This window comes from Sminthopsis crassicaudata, chromosome 6, assembly GCF_048593235.1.
Source record: "Sminthopsis crassicaudata isolate SCR6 chromosome 6, ASM4859323v1, whole genome shotgun sequence".
Taxonomy (NCBI): Eukaryota; Metazoa; Chordata; class Mammalia; order Dasyuromorphia; family Dasyuridae; genus Sminthopsis; species Sminthopsis crassicaudata.
The window spans coordinates 106,058,691-106,086,378 of record NC_133622.1 but is presented as its reverse complement, the minus strand read 5'-3'; the positions used below and the strand labels follow the sequence as shown (position 1 = coordinate 106,086,378).

General features: G+C 34.0%; 1 protein-coding gene across 7 annotated transcripts; it reads left to right on the top strand.

Moving 5' to 3' along the window:
• Positions 1 to 52: 52 nt before the first annotated feature.
• Positions 53 to 27,434, top strand: CFAP97 (cilia and flagella associated protein 97). 7 transcript variants are annotated; one of them, XM_074272875.1, is made up of 7 exons: positions 436 to 608; positions 4,535 to 4,648; positions 6,188 to 7,290; positions 15,746 to 16,014; positions 21,627 to 21,777; positions 25,115 to 25,221; positions 27,350 to 27,434. In XM_074272875.1, exons 3-7 carry the CDS (start codon positions 6,204 to 6,206, stop codon positions 27,425 to 27,427), a joined length of 1,692 nt encoding a protein of 563 aa, XP_074128976.1. In that variant the 5' UTR covers positions 436 to 608; positions 4,535 to 4,648; positions 6,188 to 6,203; the 3' UTR covers positions 27,428 to 27,434. The 7 variants fall into 7 exon arrangements, with proteins under 7 accessions (XP_074128972.1, XP_074128973.1, XP_074128974.1 ...); XM_074272876.1 differs by having other exon boundaries at positions 473 to 545; XM_074272871.1 differs by lacking the exon at positions 4,535 to 4,648 and having other exon boundaries at positions 53 to 545.
• The last annotated feature ends 254 nt before the right edge of the window (positions 27,435 to 27,688 follow it).

The window sequence follows — 27,688 nt, the reverse complement described above, 5'->3', positions numbered from 1 at the left end:
CCCCAGCGGTTGCATTGACCTTAGCATTTAGCACCTGCTCTGTGACGCCCCCCAGGACACACGCGCAGGACGACCCACGGGGCTAAGGCGAAGGGACACGGGGCGGGGAAGGCAGTCCGGGGAAAAAACTCAGCCACGCTGGGGCCCCGAGGGCTCAACCTCCAGCGCGCCGCAGCGGGCGCGCCCAATCCACCTTTGACTTCCATCCCTTCAAGACACGAGCTCCACTTCCTCCACCCGCCCCAGCAGCCCCAGCAGCCGGAAGCTGGATTGCGCCGGCGCCTTCCTCCTTGCTCCCTCTCTCAGCCGGCTTTTCTTTCCCCGCCGTCCCCGCCCCCCTTCCCCGGGGCTAAGCAGTCGCTGCATGACAGCATGCGCACAGGCGCGAGGCGCGGGAAGATGGGGCGGTCTAAGACACCGAGGGGGCGGGGCGGAGGGCGGCTGCGCGCGAGCTCGGAGACGCCCCTGATGCGGCGCGAGCTGGCTGTGGTGGCGGCGGCGACGGCCTCATCGGCTGTGGTCGAGGCTGCGGCGGCGGCTCCTCCGTGAGTACCCTCTTCACCAGACGCTCCCGCCAGTCTCGCTCAGCCTTCCCTCGGGCTTTGGTGGTGGGTACCGGCCCCTCGGCTTTAGGGAGGGAGGCTGTGGGCACGGGCTGGGCCGCGGGTGGGGAGGCCTGAGGCCGGAGGATGGAGGCGGGGGGCGGGGGGAGGAAGAGGTTGGGACTGGGAGATGATGCTACCTCTAGCCGTGGTCAGGGAAGGAAGGACCCCAGAGGAAGCCCCCTCCGCCCCCGGGAAGAAGGGCCTTCAGTCCCCTGCTCATCCTTCCATTTGTCTGTGCTCTCCTCCTCTCCCCCTTCGGGTGGAGGAGGATCCTAACGGGATCTAGGCGTTCGAAATTTGGGGAAGACATTCCTTGTTAATTCAGTCGGTTTTAGAGAGATAACGAGGTTCTTGCTGGAGGATCTCCATCGCTTTACACCATTTGAAGCCTCTTAAAAAATGGCAAATGGCTTTAAGGTGGCCTAGCTGGAACTCACTGTACAAACCTCCTCCCCTGCCTGGAACGGCGATACGTCCTCCCCCCGCCCCCCTCCTCCTGCATGTACAGAATCCAGACGGAGGCTTCATTACTCAGCCACAAACACGGCTGGGTGGGCGGCCTTTGAAAAAGAAAGGATGAAGCATGAATAGATAGATACCCGTTATGTGCCACGCACGGATGCCAAGACTTTACAGATCAATCTTATTTGATCCCACGCGGCACCCGTATGAAGTAGGTTTTCTTCATTTTTACAGTTGGAGAAACCGAGGCAGCTCGTGATAAAGGCCTCACAGATAATTAGTTTGAGGCCCGATTTATACTTAGGTCTTACTGATTCCAGGTTTAGGACTCTACCCACTTCACCTAATTTCTACAGTCTCTTCCCTTTATCTCCCCATTCCCTCCTTCCCTTATGCCCCCCAAAACTAGACTACAGGGTTTGAATGGCTTTTTGCTGCCTGGCAAAAAAAAAAAAAAAGGCTAGTGCTTGGGCGCGCGCACACAGACACACACACACAGAGTTATAGAAACACAGGTGGGGAGCAGGGAGGAACAAAGGCCTCTTGGGTCTATATTTGGGAAAGAATCTTGTTTTCACCTTTTCACTCTACACCAGATGCACAGTCCTTTTGGAAAAAGTCAACCTAGTTCCAGCTCAGAATCCTAGTGTTGGAAGGAATTTTGGCTAATTATGTAACATTTTGGGGCCTCGCCATTGCTCATTTGTAAAATAAGATGTAGATTAAATGATTATTATTAGCTCTAAATTCTGTGGCATTATCAGACAGTCCATTCTGATTTTTAAATGATTACTGTTCCTTACCTTGAACATCTCTTTAACTTCTTATAACCCACAGGTTACATAGATTATATATCTTGTTGGAACAACACGAGTCTTGTCCTTTTTTTGTGTGTCTGCTCTTCAGATACTTGAAATCAGCTGCTGTGTTCTACCCTAAGTTTTTCATTGGGTTATAATGCTTAATTTTTTGTTTTCAGTTTGTCCTTTAGAATAGTGCTCAGAATGGTGATGTATCATCAGTGTGCATTGGAACCTTTTGCTTGTTATTTTGGCATTAATTGATCCTCATAATGATGTTGTCGAGTGGGTAGTGTAGATATTCTCTCCATTTTAGACATTTCTCTGAATACAGTGTTTGGGTTTTTGTGGGGTGTTTTGGTTGTTGGTGTGGGGGAGATTAGCAAAGTGTGTTCATGTTGAGTTCGTTCCATATAAACTGTTCTTAAGCCAGACCTTAAGAACCTCCATTCCCCCATGCCCTGTCTGCATTAATGCAATTACAATTTTAATCTAAGTATAATAGTTATTTCACTCCCTTTTATTTAATTAGTTATCTTGGAGACTTCATCTTTGCATGTAATAATTTGCAAGCCTCTTATACAGAATACATGCTTAGTAAATGTTGAATTTAAAATATGTTGGCATTTCTCTCCTTTTACAGACTTAGTTTTGGATGTTGTGAGACAAATTTAATGTGGTAATCAGAGAGAAATTTTGGTCCATGGGGCAGCTAGGTGGCGCAGTGGATAGAGCACCAGCCTTGAATTCAGGAGGACCCGAGTTCAAATCTGGTCTCAGACACTTAACACTTCCTAGCTGTGTGACCCTGGGCAAGTCAGTAAGGCCAGGCTCAGGAAAAAAAATAAAAAGAAAAATTTTGGTCCAGTAGGCACAGCACAATTGTATTACAATTTCTAGCAAAAGGACGGTTTTTTTCCCCCTGTATAACTCTCTTCTTTTCTTTTCTTCTCTTTTCTTCTTTCTTCTACTCTCAAATTGGAAATTCTCATTGTAAAATGAATCTGAATTTCCTTTAAGAGCAGCCTTATGATCAAAGACTCACCTTGAATCAAAACCATAAATATGACATAAAAATAAAGATATAGATATAAATCCCCCAAAAGTAATAAATTTATTTTCCTGGTCCTGTAAAATGTAAATAAAGGAAGTTTTTTTTAATGATTATTTAAGAATTCTATAGGTATGGTTATAGCATAAATAGCAAAGTATAAAAAATAATACTGATATATCAAAAATTGTCTTTGCAGCCAATATAATACTAGCTATAGTAAAAATTTAAAAATCCATTATTTCATTACTTTGGGTACTTTATCAACCCTTCCACATGTTAAGTAGACCATCATTATTTCCTTTGGCCACAAAAAAAAAGTTGAAACTAGCTTTTGGTTAATGAGTCTCTCCAAATTTTGTTGGACTGTTTCAGGAATCCAGACTAGCATTCTGTGGATAATGAGATGAGTACATCTTTTCCCTTGGTGATGATCCAATTTGATCAAACTAATTTCTTGTTACAGAATCTGTCAAAGTTTGTACTTTGTCATTGTAGCCTTAAAGTATCTTGCTGAGGCATGGAATTAGGACTTCAGTGGAAGAAACATAATTTCAAATAATTTCAAATTATTTTGCTGAAATTGTAATCAAGAATTGTTATTTTGCTGTAATTTTGAAAAACTCAAAGTTTTTGTTTGATTGTTTTTTGTCTGTTTTTTTTTTTAAATGAGGCTCTCCAGAGAAATTTGATCTGGTATCTTTTTTGTTCATAAATTTCCCTGTAGCCATATACCTTTTAAAAGGAAAATGTCCATTATTAAGAAATTTTGTAGTTTTTAATAATATAAATTTTCTGTAGTAGTTTGCTTGAAATTAGTCTATTTTCTATTCTTGTTGCTTTATGATTAATTTTAAACTTTATCCCTCTTTACAGTTTTATTACTGTCATTCTCTTTATCTTCCCTATCCTCTTCATTTCCTATTATTTTCTTTAGTGTTCACAAGATGTTTTACTTAATTTTAATTTTAAAAAATCAAATCTGCAAAGGGGACTTCCTCTACAGATAGATATTGACATGTGTTCTACAATTTAAAACCTTCTGCACTTGTTTGCAACACTCAGAGGTCAGAGATTAGAGCTGTCTGGGTGGTAGGGAGGAGTGAAGGAGTGGACTTGAAGCCAGGTCTGCTTAATTCTCATGCCAGCTCTACTAAACATCACATTGCCTCTTTATTCTCAACATATTAGCTAATTTCATCATTCTAAATTCAATCCATAAAATTTGAAATTCAGTTTTTCATTTTTAAGAATTTTGTAGTTAAAATTACTTAATTTCTATCATTCCATAATTGCCAAGAGGGGGAAAACAACCTTAAGCTTGACTTTATTGACTTTCCTTTTAGGAATTAGGCTTATCCTTTTTGTACTAGTACATTAATATGTTTGAAAATACTATGATAACTTTTCATATATTTTAGTACAGTGTAAAGATTACTGATACTGGAATCAACCTGGGTTTGAGTGCTAACATTGTCACTTTACATATAACCTTGGGCAAGTAACTTAACCTTGCCTTGGCTTCATGTTTCTCATCTGTAATATAAATTGCATCTGAAGTTCCTTTCAGCTTTAGATCTATGATATTTTTTATTCTTACTTTTTAATTTTCACAGAGTGCTGAACATGCCTTTTCAAAGTTCACTTCTAAAAATGAAGAAGCTCATAGAAAAGTACAAAAACCACAGTGGTATTCCTGAACTATTTATAGTACATCAGTAACTTCTGAAGTGAGTGAGGAAAAAAATACAGTAATGATAGATCCTCTTTTCCTTAGCTGTACTGTTTGGGTTAAAATTGTATTAGTCTGCAGTTGTCAACTTTCTACACTAGATGGTGCTTGGTTGTGAAAATTTAAAGTTAACTCCCAACTTTTAATAAGATAAGTTGCTTGGAAGAGAATCACCTTTTCTTTTTGAGAAATGTAATATTTATTCATGGTATTTGAAATAATGAGGATTGGAGAGCAGGAATATGTATGTATGTGTGTGTGTGTGTGTGTGTGTGTGTGTGTGTGTGTGTGTGTTTAAATCTGCTTACATTTATTCATAACCCCTTTACTCCTTTCTTTCAAAGAAATTTGTGAACAATTTAATGGTTTTATCGGTAATGACATAGGATGAAGTCCTTTGCCTCGGTACATTACGACTATATGTTATAGACTAATTGTATAATTGTATTTATCATTTCTGGGTTCCTTGATAAATTTATTTGTTTTAATTTTTTTCATTTATCAGACCTTATATGTGACAGACACTGGGTAAATGGGGTTAGAGAGACAGGAATGAATAATTAAATACAGAATACATATGAAATAAACAGAAAGTAAATTGGGGAAGAAGAGAATTGATAACAGTCCTCAAGCAGTTTGGTGCTTTAGCTGAACCTTGAACTGAGCTAGGAAAGGGAGGAGAAAGAGGAAGGAAACAATCATTTATATAACAATTGTTTTATTTGTATGTGAATACAGATAGATAGATACATATATTTATAACCAGGCATTTTTCTAAACACTTTTTACAAATATTATTGCATTTAATCCTACCAACAACCCTGGGAGATAACTGAGAAAAGGGAGGTAAACTGAGATTAAGTGATTGCCTAGAGCTCCACAGCTTGTAAGTATCTGAGAAGATTTGATTTTAATACTTCCAGACTCTAGTCCTATCACTCTTATGTGCTTTGGAGTTCCATAGATGCTCAGCATCATAAATTGAAAGAGCATTTCTGTGGTTGCCTTGCATAGACCCAGAGAATGGAAATAGAACTTCCTAAATAGAGAACAGCAAGTAGGCTAAGATGGGTGGAGAAGTAATCTGAAATGTCTGGAAAGTCAAGTTGAAACCATACTGAAATTCATTGACAGTCAGATCCCCAGTGCCAAAAGGGTGCTTGTAATTGGCATTGCCTTTATTGCCTGAATGTCTTAATATCTTCTTGGTTTACTTATAGGAAATGACTTGAATACTGTCAGTAACATATCCTGTGTGGTAATTTGTCATGTTAAATAAAAACAGATCATAGATATAGGTTCCCTACTTTATATTTATTTAAATGAATTATTTGAAGACTAGTAGGATTTGCTGTTGCTTAACCAAACTATTTTTAAAAGAATTACCAGCTTTTTAATGCATGTATTAAGCACCAGATTGGGAAAAGTAGAAAATTACTTTTTAAATATAGCATTTGCAATATAGAAATTTACCTGTGGATATAGTGGCATTATGAAGCTACTTGTATTTGAAAATTACTTTGTTCTACTTTCTTAGGAATATTTTTGCTGTCATGGACCAGTATGGAGATATGTCAGAAGGTGAAGTAGACCATTCTTTCTTTGATAGTGATTTTGAGGGAGAAGAAAAGAAATGTGGAAGCAGTATTTCACCAATTGATAAGCAATTTGACAAATTTGGGAAAAGAGAAGCAGATGCAGAAAATATAGATTTTAAATTGGGTGTGCTTACGAAAGAAGATCATCTTACTGAGAAGAGAAATGAAAGGAAAGAAAAAACACCATCGGAAGATCATACCTTAGAAAACTGTACTGGAAAATCTTCATCCTCATCAAGTTCAGGATCAAAGAATGTATGTAGTACTTCAACAACTGGAAAAATACATTTAACCATTCCAACTAGAATCCCTAAAATAGTGAGAGAAGGAGAAGATGATTACTATACTGATGGAGAAGAGAGTAGTGATGATGGGAAAAGACATCGAATTAGACCCAAGTCAGCTAAACCATCTAACAATTTTAAAAAGTCCACAAGTAAAAAATATAACAAAATCAGTTCTTCCTCCTCCTCTTCCTCTTCTTCTTCCTCCTCTTCTTCTTCCTCATCTTCCTCCTCCTCTTCATCTTCCTCATCTTCTACAAGCACAGATACAGATTGTTCAGCTACAGAGTCTGACGTTTGCCTTTCTGATTCACCTCAGTCACCTTCAAAGAAAAGTGCACCTGGTTTAAAAGCTCTACCGTCACCAAAACAAAAATGCAAACCAGAAAAGTCAAAAGAAGCACCACCCATAAATTCCAAACCAAAACTTGGTGAATTCCCAGAGGAATCTGAAGATACTGTGACTGATGTAACTCCTTTATCAACTCCAGACATCAGCCCTATTCAGTCTTTTGAACTGGCTGCATCAAATGATCAGAAAACAAAAGTAAAAAGGCAAGAAAATGTGAGCCAGGAAGCATTTGGAAATTTTGAAGACTCAAAGTGTAATACAAAATATCTGAAATCAGCCAAAGTAGGGAAAGAAAAAAATGGATCCAGTCTCGCCCCCAAATCACTCTCATTAGAATCCAACTTGGACAACAGATATAAACAAAAAGTCTTACATGACACACTGGACCTGAATCAGCTTTTAAAAGGTAATTTTCCTTTAAAAAGAGATTTAAAGAGCAATAAAGTTTAATTTCATATTTTAAATTGTAATCAAATGTTTGCATTTAAATCTTGTGATAAAACTTGTTTTAATTTTTAAGGTACTTTAGAGTTAGGGACTTATATTCCCTATATCATGGAAAAAAATGTATTTTAAAAAATAATGGCTCCAAAGCTGTCAGATTTCCATATATTTATAGTTCTGTTTTGGACTCCATGTGCTACAAGTTGAACAGATCTTTGCACATAATGAGATTATAGTTAAAGTAGACAGTAATAGTATAGGAAAACAAAATGTAGATTGCTAAAATTTTGGATCTGGATGAGACCTCTACAAGTTTGGAACTGGACTAGACCTCAAATCAGTTTCAAATTCTTCATTTTATATTTGGTGAAAATTAAGACTGAGTTCTATGAAACTTGCCCAGGATGACATGGCTAGTGAGGAACAGAATAAGCATTTAGACTTGTAGTTTGATTTCTGTTCTTTTTATTATATCTTACTATCAAAGGAAAGACAAATACTATCTTAAAATATTTAACATGAATTAAAAATGTAACTAAAACATTTAAGTTAGTTTAAAATGTATGTGTGTATACATATATACATACATATATAAAGTGAAAGGCTGAAGTTTTCTTTAAACAATTTCTTTAATTTTAATTAAATAATTTCTTTAAATGACAAACTTTTGATTTAAGAAAAATTTTCTTTGAAAGTTTTGTTGAAAGTAATCCAATTTACCACAGAATGTACTTTTTTAAAAAGTAAAAAGATGAGACTTTTGCTCCCTAATATAATAGGAGTAAAAAAAGACTTGTTTATCCGGTGTCTTTTATGAGCCTTTATGAGTGTAAAATATGCATTTTTGTATATTTTGAAAAGCAAATAACTAATTTGATTTTTTTATACACACACAATTTATTTTTTGGTGAGGCAACCGAGGTTAAGTGACTTGCCCAGGGTTACATAGCTACTAAATGTTAAGTGTCTACGGTTGGATTTGAACTCAGATCCTCCTAAGTCCAGGGCCAGTGCTCTCTTTCCACTGTGCCATCTAGCTATCCCATGATCATATTATTTAAGTATGTATTGTAGATAATAGACGTTTCTTTGTGCCTTAAATATACATGTAAATCAGAATTCAATTAAGAGAGAACTCTTTGGTTAGGACAAAATTGCTCATAACCATGTTAATTTAAAAACTGGCAATTTCTTTCTAATAGGTCACTCAAAATATATTTTTATAATAGTTTAGAAAAAAATCTAACCTGGCACTTAAATTTTAGGTAATAAAAATTAAAAAACCTATTAGTATTTAGTTGGCTTTGATTATGTCATTACTGGATTATTTAGGCACCTAAAGAAAGCTTTCATTTGTGAAAAATGGAGATAAATTCTTAGCATGAATGAAAAAAGTCAGTGAAAAATGCAATAATATATCTGTAACTAAAAAATCTAGTTCAAATATTACATAGAGAACTGTGTAAACTGTAGTGTCTGCCTCCTTATGTGATTAACCATAATTAGTATTTATATAGCACATAATAATTGAACTGTAAAAGGCATTTGATTTTTGTTTTATATATATCATGACTTAATATATTTACTAATATCTTAAATATATTACATTTTCTGTATTAAATTTTATATATTCATTATTGGATGCATTTTATAGAATTTTAGAGCTGGAAGGGACCTTGGAGTACTTTAAGAGTTCTACCTATTTATTTTACAATGAAGAAGTTCTAAAAAAGGAAACTATGTTGCCTAAGGTCACACAGGCACCAAATTGTTTTGAATATTGTCCTAAATCTGACCCTTCTCCCCTCCTTGGTTTGTGCTACATGTTGCCAAAGTTATTTTTTATTGTATACTTATATTTGTCTTTTTTTCACATAGATCTCATTTTAAAAGATTTGTATCAAGTTTATTAGTAGAGGCCACATCCTTTGACTACTAGTCTTTTCAGAGATACATTGTTTATCTCCTTCAGTCTTTTAACTCCCTAAAGTTTGGAAGAAGAAGATAAAAAAAAGGAAAGTACACATTTTAGACCCCAGATTCATATTATAGTTGTAACTATTGTTTTTTTCATCAGAGATAAGCCTTTCAGAGGTCCCTATTTTGTTACCTCTGCTCTACCACCTCTAGCACAAATTGAATTTTCATTAGGTAATTTTTAGCCATTCTGTAGCTTTAACCCCATATACTAATAATTCCCAAATCTAAATCATCAGACAAGTCCTCAAACTTTCCTACTGTGTCCTATAACTATTTAGTCTACAAGTTACTTAGCATGGTGGATTACTCAAATTTACCATGTCTAAAACTAGTTTTCTGTGGGAATTCTATACAGCATATTCTCTCAACTTTTACCTCTATCTTTGAATCTGTCACATATCTCCTTGTCACATACATTTGAAATCTTTGATTTATTCTTTTCTTTGCCCAAATTTAGACAGATACAACTTTAATAATTCTTTTAATATAGCTCTACTTCATTCTCTGCTCTTTCCACTTCAATGACTAATTCATCCCACTGCTTAATGAATTTTATATGACTGATTTATTATTACTTAAATCTTTCTAAATCTATACTCTGTAGAGTCTATTTTGCCTTGAGTAAGACTCGGTCCTTTGTCAGTGTGACTGACATTTCTGTTGCATGTTTCTTACAAAGATCTCAAATATAATCAAAGGTTAAGAACATTTGGATTTTTAAAAATTTATTTCTAATTCTCTACCACAAACGCAATAAATAGTAGGTGGTTACTAGCAAAACATTTTGAGCATTTGTTTAGATTTATTTCTGTTTCTAGTTTTTTGTTATCACTTTGTAACTTTTGGCTTAGGTATAAAACAGGAGTTTTATGTTTTAGACCTCTTTAGGATATATTTTTAGTAGTAGAACTCATGGTAATTTATTTACTGAAAGATTACCTATAAATATTGAAAGTGGTATTTGACAACTTTGTTTTTTAGGCTTTCATTAAAAGCATTAAAACCATGCATAAAACACAATGTAGAGTTTATTACTATAATTCATTGCTTTATAAGACCTGGTTTTAGAATTTAAAGGGTGTATTTTCACTACATTGGCATTTTGGTACAGTGAATAGAAGTGGATTGAGTTGTGATTTTCATTCAAAATTTGCCTCTGATACAGATTGATCCTACTTTAAGGCTGGGCAAGTCATTTTATTTCTCAGTGCCCCCTGGTATAACTCTTAAGACTTAAGAAATTTAGGGCTTTTAGGAGGAATTTCTATATCAAGAAATCCCTAAATTGATGAACTCATAGAGTCTAAATAAAAATACAGTTGACTTAAAATATGTTAAGAAATACCCTCTCCAAAATTATAAAAATGTCTTAATTCCATATATTGGAGCTTGATGATTATGGAAATATAATAAAATGCATAAATTTGTAGAATTCTAAACCTTGGGTATAAACAGGAAGATTTAATAGGAAAAAAAAAGAGCTATTAAATAATAAGCCACAATTTATGGGACAGATAGAAAGGAAAGAAATGGCAATGAAAAGGATATAATAGCCATAAGCCAAATTGGATGTTTCTTTCTTTTATCTGGGAATCTAGCCTTTAGTAGAATTCAATATTAACTATAATAAATCACCTAGAAAATACTGAATTTATGATTAGGATGGGTTGCATCAGAGAAATAGATGAGAATGTATTATAAGTTCATGGTATTTCTTTATATTCTTCTCAAATGATAATTTTAAATAACAGAATCTCCTTGTAGTCTTGTTTAAATTTAGAAAAGGAATAAGCAATTATTCCTTACAGAAATGGGTCAAGGATTGAGGGGGGGATGGCAATCATTCTTGCTTTCTGAGAAATAGCTGTGAGAAGAGTTACGTAAAGGTAGTTTGCTTTTCCTTTAATGACCCTTTGCTCTTTTCTTTATCACTTATTCTTCCTGGCCTTGTATTGTGGTCTCCAAATTTCTGTCCTTAACCCTCTTGTTCTGTATATCTGCCTTGGTAATCTTATTTGTTTTCATAGCTTCTGTTGTTATCTTTAGGCAAATGACTTCTAAAGCACATGTTTTGCTCACTCCTTAACTCCAGTTCCTATTTCCAACTACTTATGCAACAGCTCCACCTGGTTGTACTTATTGATACCTTAAACTCAGCATTTTCTTTTTCTCTCTCTTCATCTGTTTTATTTTTGTTTTCAATTTTGTGTCAAAAAGACACATATAACCTAAAAAAGGTTACATATATATTCATTTTTTATATTTCAAAATGAATCATGTTGGGAGAGAAAATCAGGACAAAAGGAGGGGGGAAAGCATACAAGAAAGAAAAAAAAACAAGAAGAAAAAAAGTGAAAATATGCTTTGATCCACATTCAGTCTTCATTGTTCTCCGTCTGAGTATAGACTGCATTTTCCATCCAAAACCATCCAAAGTTTGTTGGAATTTTATTGGATCACTGAATTGCTAAGAAGAGCTAAATCTTATCATAGTTGATCATCACACAATCTTCTTTCCTGGTTCTGCTTGCTTCACTCAGTATCAGCTCATATAAGTCTTTCTAGGCTTTTCTGAAATCAGCTTGCTCATCATTTCTTATAGAACAATAATATTTCATTACTTTCATATACTCATATACTTTTAGCTTATTCAGCCATTCCCAATTGATGGGGAACTCATTTTCCAGTTCTTTGACACCACAAAAAGAATCAACACAAACATTTTTGCACATGTTGGGTCCTTTCCCCTCTTTTATGATCTCTTTGGGATATAGACTCAGTAGTGAAATGCTGGATCAAAGGATATGCACAAAATTTTAACCTTTTGGACATAGTTCTAAATTGTTCTCCAGAATGGTTGGATCATGTCACAACTCCACCAGCAATGTATTAGTGTCCCATTTTTCCTACATTTCTTCCAATATTTATCATTTTCCTGTCATTTTAGCCAATAGCAGAGATGTGAGGTTCTACCTCAGAATTGTCTTAATTTGCATTTTTCTAATAATGATTTAGAGCATTTTTTTCATAGATAGCTTTAATTTCTTCATCTGAAAATTGCTGTTTATGTCCTTTGGCAACTTATCAATTGAGTAATGACTTGTGTTCTTGTAAATTAGACTCATTTCTCTATGTATTTTAGAAATGAGGCCTTTATCAGAAACATTGATGTAAAAATTGTTTCCCATCTTTTGTTTCCCTTTGGTTTTGTGCAAAAACTTTTAAATTTTAATTTAAACTCAGCAATTTTCCATGATCAAATTTTATTGTTTTTTCTTCTAAACCTGTTTTGTCCTAATCTTTAAAATATTCTTTGACTTTTCTTGCTCTTTCAACTCTTATGACTAATCATTTACTAAGGCCTGCCACTTCTACCTCTATCATCTAAACCTTCCTCTCCATTCACATTTCTTCTTGTAGTATGAGTTCCTTATCATCCACATTGGGCTCCCAGTGATCTTTAAGTCGTCAGTCTCTATTTCTACCTTATTTTATATTTCACATTCCTACTAGATTAATTTTCCTGGTATATAGAAAGGGTCATGCTTCTCTTTTGCTAAAACCTTTGCATAGCCTCCCCTTAGCTTACTGAGTAAACTTAAAGGTCTTCAGCTTAACTTTCTGATATACCCAGCCTTATTATTTTTATAGCCTTACTATTTTTCTTCTATTTTATCTTTGTCCATATAGGGAATCATATCCTTACTTTCGGGTATTCTGCCCAAACTTCACAAGATATCTTGGGATTTTCAGATTAGATTTCTTTTTTTTAACAACCATACCCTATTGACCAACAATAGCTCCCAGCCCAAGTCTCACTTGGTCATTTTTGGAGTTTTGATGTCTCAGAATGAGAGTAGTAAAATAATAATTTGTTATTGTGGCTTGGTAGAATCGCAAAACAAGGCTGGAGAGAGTAGTTTATCTTTTTTAGAAATATGGATTGGAAAGGTCACCACTATATTTAGAGATTTAGGATTCACATTCCAGTGCTACCACTTATTAATTGTGGTATACTCTGAACTTTAATTGTGAAATATGAAAAGTATTTGAAATGCCTCTTTAATCACACTAGATTGTTGTGAAGATCAAATTAAATTTTGTAAAGTATATTGTAAATCTTAAAATACACACTTAAATAAATGTCTTTGGAACCTCTCTTTTCTGTCACCCCTCCTTTGGCAGTCTCATTCATTCCCCTAAGTTCAATTATAAGCTTTATATGAATGAGGTCTCCCAAATCTGATCTCCAGCTTCTACCTTCTCTGCTTTTGATGAGTCTACAGTACCTTGGTAGCCAAATTCTGTCTTAGGTGTTCTCTTGGCATTTCAAGTCAATATACCCAAAGTCAAGCTTAATACTTTTTCCCCTTAACTTGCTTCTCCTGATGTCACTGTTTTTTCTTCATTATATCACTATTAATAACTCAAGTTTCCCTTGTTTGAAATCTTAGTATTGTCTTTAAACCTTTCTTTTCCTTCATTGCTGTTAACAAAGCTAATTATCAAAATTGTCCATTTTTTTTCTCTGCATTCATTTTTTCCATCTCTACTACCTTCTTTTTCTGCTGTTACCTCACCATATTTATCCTCTTTGGATATTGTTTCAGTAGCTTCTTAATATTGTAATCTTCCTGCCTCTCATCTCTTCACTTGTAATGATTTAGCATGGTACAGCATGGCACAGCGCAACTATCAAAAACTTCTTTTATTCATCATTGCCTACCAAGTTAAAATGTTAAACTGTTGGGGCTAGCATTCAAGACTGCCCATGTTCTGAAATTATTCTACTTTACTAACTCTGTCTCATATTGATCTCTTTTACCTTGCTGATTTTTTAAAGCAAGGATTCTTTTTTGTGTGTGTTGTGGATTCCTTTGGCAGTCTGGTGAAACCCATGAACCTCTTCTCAGAATGTTTTTAAATATTTGAAGAAGTTGCTTAGTTAAAGTTAGCAAAAATAAGAATGTGATTTTTCTGTCCAAGTTTACGAACTTCTTAATCTATTCTTGGGACCCCCTCAGAAATAATTGCTTCTTATGATTGGTATACTATTTTACCTCCATGCATTTGCCTACACCTCTTTAAGCCTTGAATATTCTCTCTTTTCTTTTTTGCCTTTTGGAATCCTGTCCTTTATATATCCTCATCTTTGTGTAGCCTTCCCTGATCCAGTTCCTCCATATATTCCTTCCTTAAATTAGTAATTACCTTTCCTCCTTTGGATCTCTCAGAGCAGCAATTCATATTAGTCCTTTTATAACTATCTTGTATTTTAATGTAGTAGTTGCATGTTTTGTATTCATAAGAACTGGGATCATAAGCATTTAACACACTGCTTTACAATATGTCTTGTTAAATTTGCTTTTTGCTCTTAATAGTAATATTCTTATTCAAAATTCTTAAAAACTAATATGTTGGGTATCTTCTAGAATTCAGAACTTATTACAATAAAGAACTTAATCTTTAAAATTTTTATGTATTGTTTCACATATCATTTTTTTCACAAATGCATAACTTTTAATAACTTGTCAAGAAAATTTTATTTAGGAAATATCCTAACAGCTGAGTATAGAAATAGAAATTTTAGAAATCGGGACTAATTTTTTTTTTTTTTTACTTGATAGCTTTAATTCATTCTAATTTCTATTTTTAATCTGCAATGAAAGATTTATTTTTTAAGACAAATGTTTATTTTGTATGCAATAAATTATTTTGTATGCTGCTTATGTTTTAGAAATGTACTTATTGGTAGTGTTTGTGTAATGAAATATTAAGTTTCATAACAGTTTCAAGATAACCCAGAGTTATTTTTGCCTTAAAGACTCTTTGACTTCTCAAAGTATGTCTTATATCTTACACTATAAAGTTTAAGAGCTATTCTAACTTATTTTCAACAAATTTTTCTTATGATCCCTGGATTCCTTTTCCTCTTTTATGATTACGAGAAGTAAGACTTTTTCTAGTATACTAAGTTCCTAAATTAAGTATTTAGTACTTATGCAGAACAAGTAGTACTTTTAAGACTTATCAATGGGAACAAACAGGGGATTTCTGTTCTTTGGGAGCTGGTATTTGAACACCCAGTACTCTAAGTATAGAACTTTTAATATTGAAGCAGATAAAAAGAGAGACTCATTTTTTTTTCCTTTTTCCTAAATGTTTATCTGCCAGCTATTTCACCCAAGTAGAATTTGCGTCTGACTAATTAAAATGATTCAAATGCATAATTCAGTTGTCAGTAAAAAGTTCATCAAAGGAAATAACAACTAAGGGAAAAAATAAAATATTAAATTAAAAAAAGAAATAAATTGATGTCTTTAAACATCAGGAGCAAAGAATCATACAAAAATGTGCACAGATTTTATGAAATTTCAGTGATACCATATTTTTACTTTCTGATTTTTATCTGAAGGTTTTCTATTCATTTCTTAAAGCTTTCCTGCAGTTAGACAAAAAAGAACAGCAAAAATTTACTGTTGATCGACCTTCTCCAGCACCTAAGAAAAACTATTCTTTTACAAAGGAGGAAGTAAGACAGATTGATCGCGAAAATCAAAGGTTGTTAAAAGAACTCTCCAAACAAGCTGAAAAACCAAGAGCTAAAAGTACCATTCCTAGGAAACCTGTTGTTCCACCACCAAAGTTGTACCACAGTGCTCTCAACAGACAGAAAGAACAGCAAAGGATTGAGAGAGAGAACTTGGTAAGTTACCCCAGACCTTTGAGATACTAAAGAAAATGTGTGTGTGTTTTATATATTCACTAAGTAAAAGATGATAAAAGAAAGTAAATTGTAGCTTTTGGGGGCGTAGTAATTTGAAAACAGAAATAGACATTAATAGACAATTTTCATTGGACAACCATTATTTGTAAGCTTTAAAAGTCACTGAACTTGTAGACAGGCCTCTTATAGGTCACTACAGTATTAAACTGCCTCCTTATATTGCAGATGAGGTTAACTGAAACACAGAGAAAAATGGGACTCACTCCATCTAGCAGCTACTCCAGTACCTTTTATAACCAAAATTCAGCCTCAGATTGTAGATTGTGTGCTTTTTTGATTGGAGCCTGCCAATTGATTTTTGTGGTGTGGTGTTGACTGTCATTTAATGGATTTGTTTTATTTCATGCAGAGTAACTTATTCACTAGCAAGATCAAGCTAGAAATACCACTTTAATAGCCATATCTACTCACTAAAGTAAAATATATTAGCTTAGAGCATATAGTATTCCTAATTGTTTTAAGGAGAAATATATGTTAACACAGATGTCATGTAATATGATATTTAAATGTATGTGATAATTAAATGTCTTCGAGGAATACAGTGTTATGTGAAGTATAAAGGGGAAGAATAAAAGGGTTATTACTGACCTAGTAAATCGAGATGATTTTGTCTTAAAAATCTGGTCTGTCTTTTAAATCACACTGAAATGCCACTAGTTCCACAAAAATGGCCATGAAGATGGGGAGAGGGGCATTCCATACCCAGGGAATAGGCTGATTAAAGTTGCAGAGGTGAGTGTATAAAGTCAAGGATAGAAAATAGGTGAACTGGAAATAAAATTGTATTTGGAGTAAAAAAAAGATCTGCACTCAGATCCTGGCTCTGCCACTTGATTTCAGTTATCTTGGACAAGTCAATTAAACTTGCTGGTACTCAGTTTTTTCTTCTATAAAATGAAAAGATAGTTCCAGATAGTCCTGTGGTCTTATCCACTTCTAAATCTTGAGATTCCATGGTTGGATTTGTCTGAGATACATAGAGGGAATGTCTGAAAGCATACAGTAATTCCTCTGTCTTCCAGCTTCTTAAATCATGGTTCATGACCCCATTTGGGGCCTTGTAACTGAATGTGGGAGTCACAGAATTATGACTTCTTATCAGTAAATGTTTGATTTCATTTACTTATATACCTGAGGTCACATAAACAATTTTCTCATAAAAAGAGGTCACAAGAGGAAAAAATTTAATAAGCCTTGCTCTGTATCACATTTGACCTAAAAAAGATTTAGCTGTAAACACTAAATAGTAATTTTCTTATAGTCTTAGTTACAGAAAGGGTTCTTAATCATTTTTTCCAATAGCTTCCCTTTCAGTTCTGGAATCTAAAAGGATATAGAAATACAAATATTCTTGACATATAATTATCATATTTTTATTGAATATTTAGGGTGATAGTTTTGCTGTAGAATTTTTAAAAATGAGGAATTAAAGACTGTGCAACTGAGCAGAAATGGGCTAACAAAGCAAAGTAATAACCTGATTTCCCCAGGCCTGTGCTGTAGTTTGTTTAAAAAGCCTTATTTCTATTGGCACACTGGGTTCTATGAATCACCTGCTAGAATCATTAGGAACCCCAAACAACATCATAGTTATAGTTTTCTCTAAAACTTGTGTCTATCTTTGTTGTCAAAGGATAAATACTAGCAAGAGACTTCAGAGTACTAGAACACAGGATTGGCCTTTTCCCTCCCAACATTACCTGTCCTTGATTCTGTCATTTTTGCCTGCTCTTTTGAAATTTGACTTCCTTGCTGAGTTCCCTTGTCCCTTCTCTGAAATTCTTGAATTTTGATCTCTAAATTGAATATCTGCGACAGCATATATCAGTCTTGAGCCCTAAGATAGCTTGATTCCTATCTTGAATTTGTTAAATCTCCTGATTTAGAGTAAAAAAGCCTGCATTTGAGTCCCTTATTCTGCCACTTCTTAATCGTAAGTCCTTGAGAAAGTCACTACTTGGCAAATTGAGGAATATTGGAATAAATGACTTTTAAGGTACATTACAGCTTCAAAATTTTTTTCAGTATTTACTTTTCCCCAAATTACTTACAAAAACAATTTTTAATATTCATTTATTAAATTTTGAGTTCTAGATTCCCTCCTTCCTTTTTGTCTCAATGTTGGCATTGAGAAGACAAGCAGTTTGATATAAACTATGCATGTATAGTCATGCAAAAGATATTTCCATATTGTAAAAGAAAACATAGACTAAAATAAAACCCAAGAAAAATAAGAAAAGTAAAACAAGTATGCTTTGATCTGTATTAAGACTCTATCAGTTCTTTGTTTGCAGATGGATAGCATTTTTCATAAATCCCTCAGAGTTGTCTTGGATGATTGTTATTGCTGAGAATAGCTAAGTCATTGACAGTTGGTCATCTTACAATATGGCTGTTACTGTGTACATATATTCCAGTTCTTAAGAGCTGATCTCCAGATCTATGTCCTCCTCATATTGAAAGCCTCTTCTGTTTCAAGTAAAGACCAAATGATTGGAATGTTTTGTGTCTTTTTAAAAATCTTTACATGAAAGTTATAATTAATGATATTTTCTATGTGAAGCAGAAACATTAAGAATATTTCCATAGGTCATTTATTGTTGCAGTGGTTCAACGTTTTAATACATCCATTCATTTATTGAGTTTCTACTGTGCCTGTAGAGCACTATGCCAAGAGTTAAAGTCAAGGCAAAGTTGATAAAGGACTAATGATGTATTCTGCCTAGGTACTTCTAGGAGTTTGATGATATGTTGAATCACTAAAGACCTTATTGGAGGCCTAAAGGCTTTTATCTGGCTCTAATTCTTTATTTAAAAATTTTTTTTTTCTTTTCCCCTGCTAGGGCATTTATTAAGCCCTCAGTGCCAAGCACCATGCTACTAGGTATATAAAATCAAGAAAGAGCAAATAGTAATTTTGACCAGTAGAGGGAGCTGTTGTTCTCGAGACAGTTCTCAAAATTGTAAGGTAACTTCATTAAAACCCTAAAAGAAAATTTAAAGATTGACATTAACTTATCTCTTTTTTTTCTTTGTTTAATGACTAATGATGTCCAGATCTCTTTGGAAAGATTAGTTTCAGGAAAAGAGAAGAGAATAAATATAAAAATGAAGTTCTTCTCTCTGATCTATTTTTTCTCCCAGAAGAAAGAGTACTCTTATCTTTTGATTAGTTTTTTTTTTTTTTCATTTGAACTGGAGAAATATGTACTGTTTGACCTAATTATTTCATTTTTCCACTCCCTGTCCTTCCATTGAAAGAATAAATGATTCCCCAACCAGTTCTTTGGTTTCTATTACATTACTTCAGGAACAATGAAAAACTCATCTGGCAGTTCCTTTAAAAGCTGATTACCAGCCATGAGTGTGGCCATTAAGTCAGAAACAGAGACATTCAGAAAGATAAATTGCCTTTCTAGCTAGGAGTATATGTTCTGAGATAAAAAGAAAACAATTAGACCGATTGGTTCAATAAAACAGGAAACTGATTTTGAGTGACAGATGAAAGTTTTTGTAAAATATTTAACTTGGAATCAAGTAGAATATTTTTTCTAGTTAGTCAATTGGTATTTATTGAATGTCACCTCTGTTTCTAATATTGTTAGATACTGAAAGAGTACAAAAAAAAAAGAAGATGGTTGAGGCTCTCAAAGAGCTTATTACTATACAACTAAGAACTAGAGAATAATGCAAAACAGTAAAAAGATTCTAAAGAAGTTATAATGTATTAAAATCTATGTAAATCTGCTTTAGTGTTTAAAGTATAGTCAGCACTTTAGCAAGGGCTATTTCTGGCACTAGCACATACTTGAGTTTTTGCTGGGCTTGCCATTTCCATCCGACAAACAGACTGACACTTGGGATAGGCACATGTGATTTGGGAAGCTGAGCCAAAGTGTTTCTTTAGATGTGTGCATATTCTAACAATGACATTGACAGTGGACATGCTTCTTGCTTTCAGAAACTACTTTTAATTTTTATTTAAAATAATAGTTTACATTAGTGTTATGTGTTTGCATTTATCAAGCACTTTTCTCATGGTGACTTTCTGAAGTACGTTGTACAAGAATTATTTTTCTTATTTTATTTTACTTTTTTTTTGTTCTCATTTGAACAGATGAATTGTAGGCACCTTCATTTTTCTGACTGTCTTTGTCTTGTAATTTAAAATAAAGAGGGAAAATTCTGCATCCTATTATTTTGCTCTATTGTGAAAGCAGAAATAGAGGTCCAGAGAGATAGTGTTAGACACCATACTTAGAAAGAAAAGGCTATCCTCTATAATAAGCATCATTAAAAAGCTCAATTTTACAAGTAAGCAGGTGATATGCAGAGATGATTTTAAAAAAGCTTCTCAGAAAGAGAATTACAAGTATTTTTTGCTATCAGATTTTTGAAAACTAACCATCTGCTACAGGATGATTTATAATGAGGAAATAAGAGGGCATCAAATCAGTTTTAAATTTCCCCAAAAGTCTATCTACGGATAACTCTGACTATTTAAAAATACTCAAATTTTTGACTTCTAAACCTACATGAAGGATTTTTTTTCCCCTTCTAATTGGTTGCAGGAAAAATAAACAAGATTTTCAAAGACAAAGTAGTGTCTCATTAAATAAATATTGTCCTTTTAGAAAGATTTATATCTTTATTTGGGTCTAAATATGTCATTTATAGTTCAGTATAGTATTTGCAGTTATGTTAATAAAAAGGTTTGATCATTCTCTAGATCAGAAATTTAATCTTGCATTATAATGTTTCTGTAGGAAAGTAAAAAATTTTACTAAAGTCTTATTCTTAAGATGTTTCATCAGAGTTGGAAGGTGACTTGGTTCTCAAAAATTACACAGGACAGTACAAGCACTGACTGACCTTGTCATACTAAAAAAGCCTTTGACCAAGAACCTTGTGTCAGACTGTAAAAAGTAGCTTAGCTAAATTGGATCAACATTTATAGTTAGTTTCTTGGTCACAGCAAACTCAAACCATCTGATTAGTTAGAGGGTCAGGGATGGGGGCTGTTACAATCTGTACTGGTAGAGGGAGCACATGAATCACCAAAAATCTAGATTTTTGAACATCATTTATACTTGCAGAGAGAGAGAGAGAAAGACAGTTTGAGAGGGGCAGGCTTCCCAGGCTAATGACTAGGTAGTATAAAGCAGAGAGATTAAGTGGTATGCTTAGGCTAACGCAGATAGTATGTCAGAGATGACAGGTCTTCTTGGTTCTGCAACTCTTTTTTAATATGCTATGAGACTTTCTTCTAAATTAAAGAATTAAGTGCCAATAAGGATATAGCAAAATTGAAACAGTTGGCAGATTGACTTCTAAGTTAATAAGATGTAAACTCTGAATTTGTCTATCTCAATAATATAAATATACTTTGAAACTATTAAAAGGTTAGGATTGTTTCCAAATGATCCACAATCTTTTCAATTTATATAGCAAATATTAATTCCTAGTTCTAGATAAGTCTTTCTTATCTTCTTTCTAACTTAAGACATTTAAATTGATTTTCCTTAATGAAGGCTTTATTGAAAAGACTTGAAGCCGTGAAGCCAACAGTTGGTATGAAACGCACAGAACAACTGATGGACTATCATCGCCATATGGGCTACTTAAATACATCCCCAGTCTCTAGACGAGTGAGGTCTACTCTTAGTCAAATTAGTCCACTGAGTAAGTACATTGCTGTTTGCTTTTTGCATGTTTATGCCTTTTAACTTAACCTTTTTGCCTATAACATAATAATAAGCCTTTAAAAACTATTCCTGAAATACAGCATGTCATTTTCTTTGGCACATTTGACATTTAATTCACATGAATACAGATTGTTAATATTTCTTTTAACAGAGCACTTTGTAATGCCAAGATCCATTTACATTACATGAAAGCCATCAGGTGAAACAGTTGGAAATATTATAGCTAGTTAGACGAATACCAGCTATTTTACTTCATTGTGTTTATTAACACAAGAGCACGTAATTCATTGGCTTGTGTGTCTCAAAGTCAAAGATTCTTCTTAATTAGAGTTATTGCTAACATCTTGTAATCTCATGAGAGCTTTTTCTTCATAGGGAAACTGGATTTCTTTGAGCACATAATTCATATTTTTATATCACTTTAAGATTTAAGATAAGCTTTTCTCAGACAACCTGTGAAATAGGTGCTAGATATATTGTCCAACTTTTCATTGGACAAATGCTGAAACTGAGGTATAGAGGCACAGAGAAATTAAGTATAAGAACTATGTTGCAAACCTAGTATAATTAAATGGGTTCTAAATAAATTGAATGTCTTGATCAAATGAGTATTTGTAAATAGCCTAAAATTAACTTGTCTAGTAAAGTGTCCTAATGATATTTTATATTATTTACCAGTTTTAGTAGGCTTAGATGAAGGTGTGTAGAGGGCATATTTTTCCACATTTTTTTTGTAGATAATACAAAGCAAGGAGGAATAACTGTTAATTTGATGACAGACTTAGGATTCAAAATATCTGTCTAGACAAAACATTGGGTTGAAACTAAGAAGATGAAATTTATTAGAAAAAATTAATATACTTGAGTTAAAATCAGTTTTACAAATGCAAGATGGGAGAGGCCTAGCTTGAAAGCAATATTTCTGAAAAAAGAAATAATGATTTAGTGAAACGATTTGGTAGGTTTAGCATAAGTTCATGACCTTGGGATGCAGGAAGAGAAAACAGTAATGTCCAGTATTAGGGAATTAATATTTTGACTATTCCCTCCCCTTTCAGGCCATATCTGGTATATTATTATCTGATCTAGATGATATAGGAAGGACCTTGGTAAATTGTACTTTGTGCAGAGGCAGGCAACCAGATGATGAATGGCCATGGATCGTGCTACTTAAGAATGAATTGAAGGAGCTATGTACTTTCTGCCTGAAGAAGAGATTCTTAGGATTTGGGTATTGGAAGCTTAGGGATGACTTCAGATCTCTGAAGAGCTTTTATTCAGGAGAAGGATTTAAGCTGTACTGCCTGGCCCTTGAAGGGGCCACAAGTGGGAATTGCAAGGGTAATTTTAAGCTGTATGTAAAGAAAGGCTTTCTAAAAATGGATTTTTTTTTTCAGTGTATTTTTAAAAATGGATTTGGAGTCAGAAAAACTGAATACTAATCCTATCTCTAACATTGACCACAGGCAAACCTTTTAAATATCCTGAGTCAGTTTTCCTATTTTGTAGATGGAGATGATAATATTTTTAATATTTCCCTCTTAGAGTTGTTGTAAGACTTAGTGAAATAATATATGGAAAGTGCTTGGCAAATTCAGATATTATTAGCTGTGGATTCTCCCTCATGAGAGGTTCTCATTCATAGGTTGGATGATTATATATCAGAGGGGATTCTTTTATGGGTTGGAGTAGGTAGATTTTAAGAGTCCCAACATTGAAATTTCATGATTCTCAGTACAACCCATAATATATCTTGTGATGGTAAAGGAACCTCTGTGAACTCATTGAAACCTCCTATCTTGAATTCCTTTTTCACTTTAAGTAAACTACCCTTTTTTCTCAGTCACTTCTTGTTATTTTCATATAAAGTATAAAGCTGTATCATGAAGTATTCAGAACACATGAGGGCCTGGCACTTAAGGTCCTCTGATTTCTGGTACCATCTAATCTTTTTAACCTTCTGTATGTTTTGCATGTACTGTCATATGCTAGACTTGCCTGTCTAATGGCCTTTAGTGAAACTGTTCATCATTACCATCATCATTATCATCGTTGGATCATTGATATAAAGTTTACAGATCACTTCATATGTTGTCATATGTTCCTCACAAAAACCCAATAGTAGAATTGCTTCTCAATCACTCATTAGCAGTATTGCTACTCAATTGGAAATAGTGCAAAAATGTGGAAGAAGAATTTTATATTCTCTACTCTCTGATATTTGTTCACAATTGAGAGGAAGGGGGAATAGATCAAGTTTTAAGATCTAACTCAAGGCACCTAAAGAGAATCAAGTTGATTTATTAGGAGGGTCCCTCTGTAAACTTCTATCATTCTACCATACAATTCTCAGGCCAACTTAATAGCTCCATCTGAGGGGGAAAAAAAAAAGAAAATTTCAGTATATGTTTTTTTTTTTTTTTAATAATAGCTTTTTATTTTCAAAAATTCACCCTTGTAAAACTCTTATATTCTAAATTTTTCTCCCTCTCTTTCCCTTCCCCTTCCCCCTTTCCTTAGACAGCAAGTAATCCTATATATATTAAACATGTTCTATACATATTTCCACATTTATCATGCTGCACAAGAACATTCAGATCAAAAAGGGAAAAAAAAAAAGAAAATAAATAAAAGCAAACAAATAACAAAAAAGGTGAAAATACTATGTTGTGATCCACATTCAATCTCCACAGTCCTCTTTGTGGATTGAGATGGTTCTGTCCATCACAAGTCTGTTGGAATTGGCCTGAATCTCAATATATATGTTTCTTAATAAAAACCATCACCTAGAAAAGTTTAAATATGTTTTAAAAATTATTTCCTGTTAGGTGATAAATTAATGAGAGCAGAGATTGTCTTTTCATTTCCCTATGCCTAGAATAGTATAATAGGTGTTGTCTATGTTTAGTAAATGGTTCTTGGGAACCTAGCCATTAGAGTTGGAAGGGGATGCTAATGTTCTTGTGTCTAGTACATCTCTTTTCCTTTTATAGATGAAAAAAACTGTAGCCCAGAGAGAATAAATGTTTACAGCCAATAAGTGGCAATACCAGCACTTAGAACCCATATTTCTTGACTGATTCTAAATCTATAGGGGTTTTCCCCACCCTATTAGAGTTATTAAGATCCTTTTGTCCCTCCAAATTGCTCTCAACTCCAAAAAAATTGGTATCCTCCTGGAGAAAAAGAAAAAAAATTGATTTTTCTAATTTTAGATTTTTTTAATCTTAAAAAATGTTTTAAAATGAAAGATAAAAAGAACCTCAAATTTTAAATGATTGGCTAATTTTCCATGCTTGTTTGTTTATTATCAGGAGGAGCTTCCAGGTCCTCTAGTGCTACAAGTGCACTCAGCCGGAAGAGTGAAAGATCACTTTCTGATGCATCCAGTGGCCCTCTACTGAGACCTAAACCCCCTAATGTTCGTACTGCTTGGTTATAAGGAAAAAAAAAAACTTATTTTGAACATTGTTATTCAGATTTCTATTGAAGTGCTCTTGTAGATTACTGTAATTCTCTGTGCAAAAGTCTGTAATCCTATTTTAAGTGATTAAAGTATACAGCATTGTATTTTAATTTATTGTAACTTGATGCAATATTTACTTTCCAAAGGACAGTTTCATGTCAAATCAGTGTTTCCTGTGTGGATATATTTATCTGAGATGTGTATACGTATACATACACATATATTTAATACAGGGATGGTAGTATACATGTAAATTTTCTCACCGTATTCACAGAACTCATTGTCATGCTGACAGAATGGTGGTATTGCAATACTTTGGATCCAGGATTTTTAGCTAATTTAGTTCTCATTTTTTCCCATTAAAACTTTAAACCATGAGCTTAGCTCCTAAATTTACTTATTCTATTTTTCTGCGTGCTTCAGGATTTATTTATGCCTTGAATTTATAATTGCAGCACTTTCTAGGTGATGGGTTTTTATTAAGAAATATATACTGAAATTTTCTTTCTTTCTTTCTTTTTTTCTCAGATGGAGCTGTTAAGTCGATCTGAGAATTGTAGGGTAGAATGATAGAAGCTTACAGTGGGACCATCCTAATAATCAACTTGATTCTCTTTAGGTGCCCTGAGTTAGATCCTAAAACTTTGATCTATTCCCCTTTCCTCTGAACTATGAACAAACATCAGAGAATACAGAGTGTAAAATTCTTCTTCCACATTTTTGCACCATTTCCAGTTGAGTAGCAGTATTGCTAATGAGTGAATGAGGGAAAGGTTGGAATTCGATTCTGCTGCTTTGTGGCACTTTTTAAAGGCCAAATTGGCAACAACATTAGTCTTATGTAACAAGCCTTGAAGCAAGTATTTTTTGATTCGGAAAAAAATGGCACTGATATTATGAAAGACTAAGGAGCAGATCCTGAGGCATCAGAACAATCTATTTTAGGAGGTAACATTATTAGTCTCTTATGTTTTTATTTATTATTAATTGAATTAAGGAAGAACTTGGTAAAGGACTCTACATTTATAGTGGCCCTTGATGTTGCTGCTAGTACTTTATAGGGCTAAAAGTGCTATAAAACAAATACTAGATATAATCAACACTTGTTCTTAAATGTTAGTGCTGCTTTTTTTGGGGGGGGGAAGGGGGCAGGGAGGAGACCATATCCTGGAGTTGTAATTTTTGCCAAGTTTTTAAATGCAGGTTGTCTTAACATTGGTAGTGGAAAGTGGGTTTTGGTATAGGTATAGGTAATAAAAGGTAGGTTATAATTAGAAAGTTTTTCTGTTTAATTTGTAATGCTGCTGTTATCATTATTCTATTTCTCTATTTGCCTTCTTAGCCTCCCTGTAGAATGTTTGGGAGGGTTCTATGTTAAATGCCAAATCTTTTCATGAGAGAGTTGTGATCCATGGCCACAAAAATAAGGAAGTTGATTTTTAGTCTCCTATTTTAGCTGTGTTTTGAAATGTACTACATATAGTCAACAAGACAAGTTAATTTCTTAAATACTGTAGGCAGTAAGACAAACTATGTTGTGTTAAACATTGATTCTAAATATTCTGACTTGTGTATCAATTCATATTCTTAGCATCTATTAAGAATTTGTTTAGGCTTTGTGGAGAGGGACAGGGTGGTGGGTGGGTTCAGGGTTTAAACGGTGATGTGAAGACAAACTGGCTCTGAGATTATCCTGCTTCTTTCATCGGGGATGTAATGTTCATTGGATGCTGCTACCATAATTATTTAATGTACTGCTCTGGTGATCAAACTATTTTGCCATTTAATACTTTGCTTATAAAATGAGATACAGCTGTATTTAATACCAATATCACATTTTAAATTTGCACTTTTAATGTTTGTAATTCCAACTTTTTTTTGGGGGGGGGGGAATAAGATAGGCTGGATTTTTACAGCATGTTGTACATTCAGTGATTAAAAATTGTCAGTTTTTGTATTTTTCTTTTGTAAGTTGTAAGGGAAGGGGAAGGAGAATATAATATAAAGTCTATTATGTTCATAACTACATTAGTCTCCAAGAGCATTTTGTATGCATCTATTAAATATTTGTGCTATCTTTCAGGTCTTTGAAAGGCTACTGAAGCTTATCCGAAGATTCCATACACATAGCTTGAGTAATAAAGCTACACGGTCATCTTAGGTACCAACTTAACGACTCTAGATTTCTCTGATGGGAAAGATGAAGGGAGATCATCAGAGTATTGGGCTTAATAGGGATTGAATCTAAAGAAAAAAGCAAAAGTTGGGAAGGTTATTAGTCCTGCTCATACTTGTTTTTATCTTCATGTACATTGAATTCGATTACTGTGATCACTTAGCTTGCCATAGAAATAGCCCAAGAATTGAGGAAGAATGGGGATGTCCCAGTTATAAAAGTAAAGGTACTTTGAAGGTGGTTTAA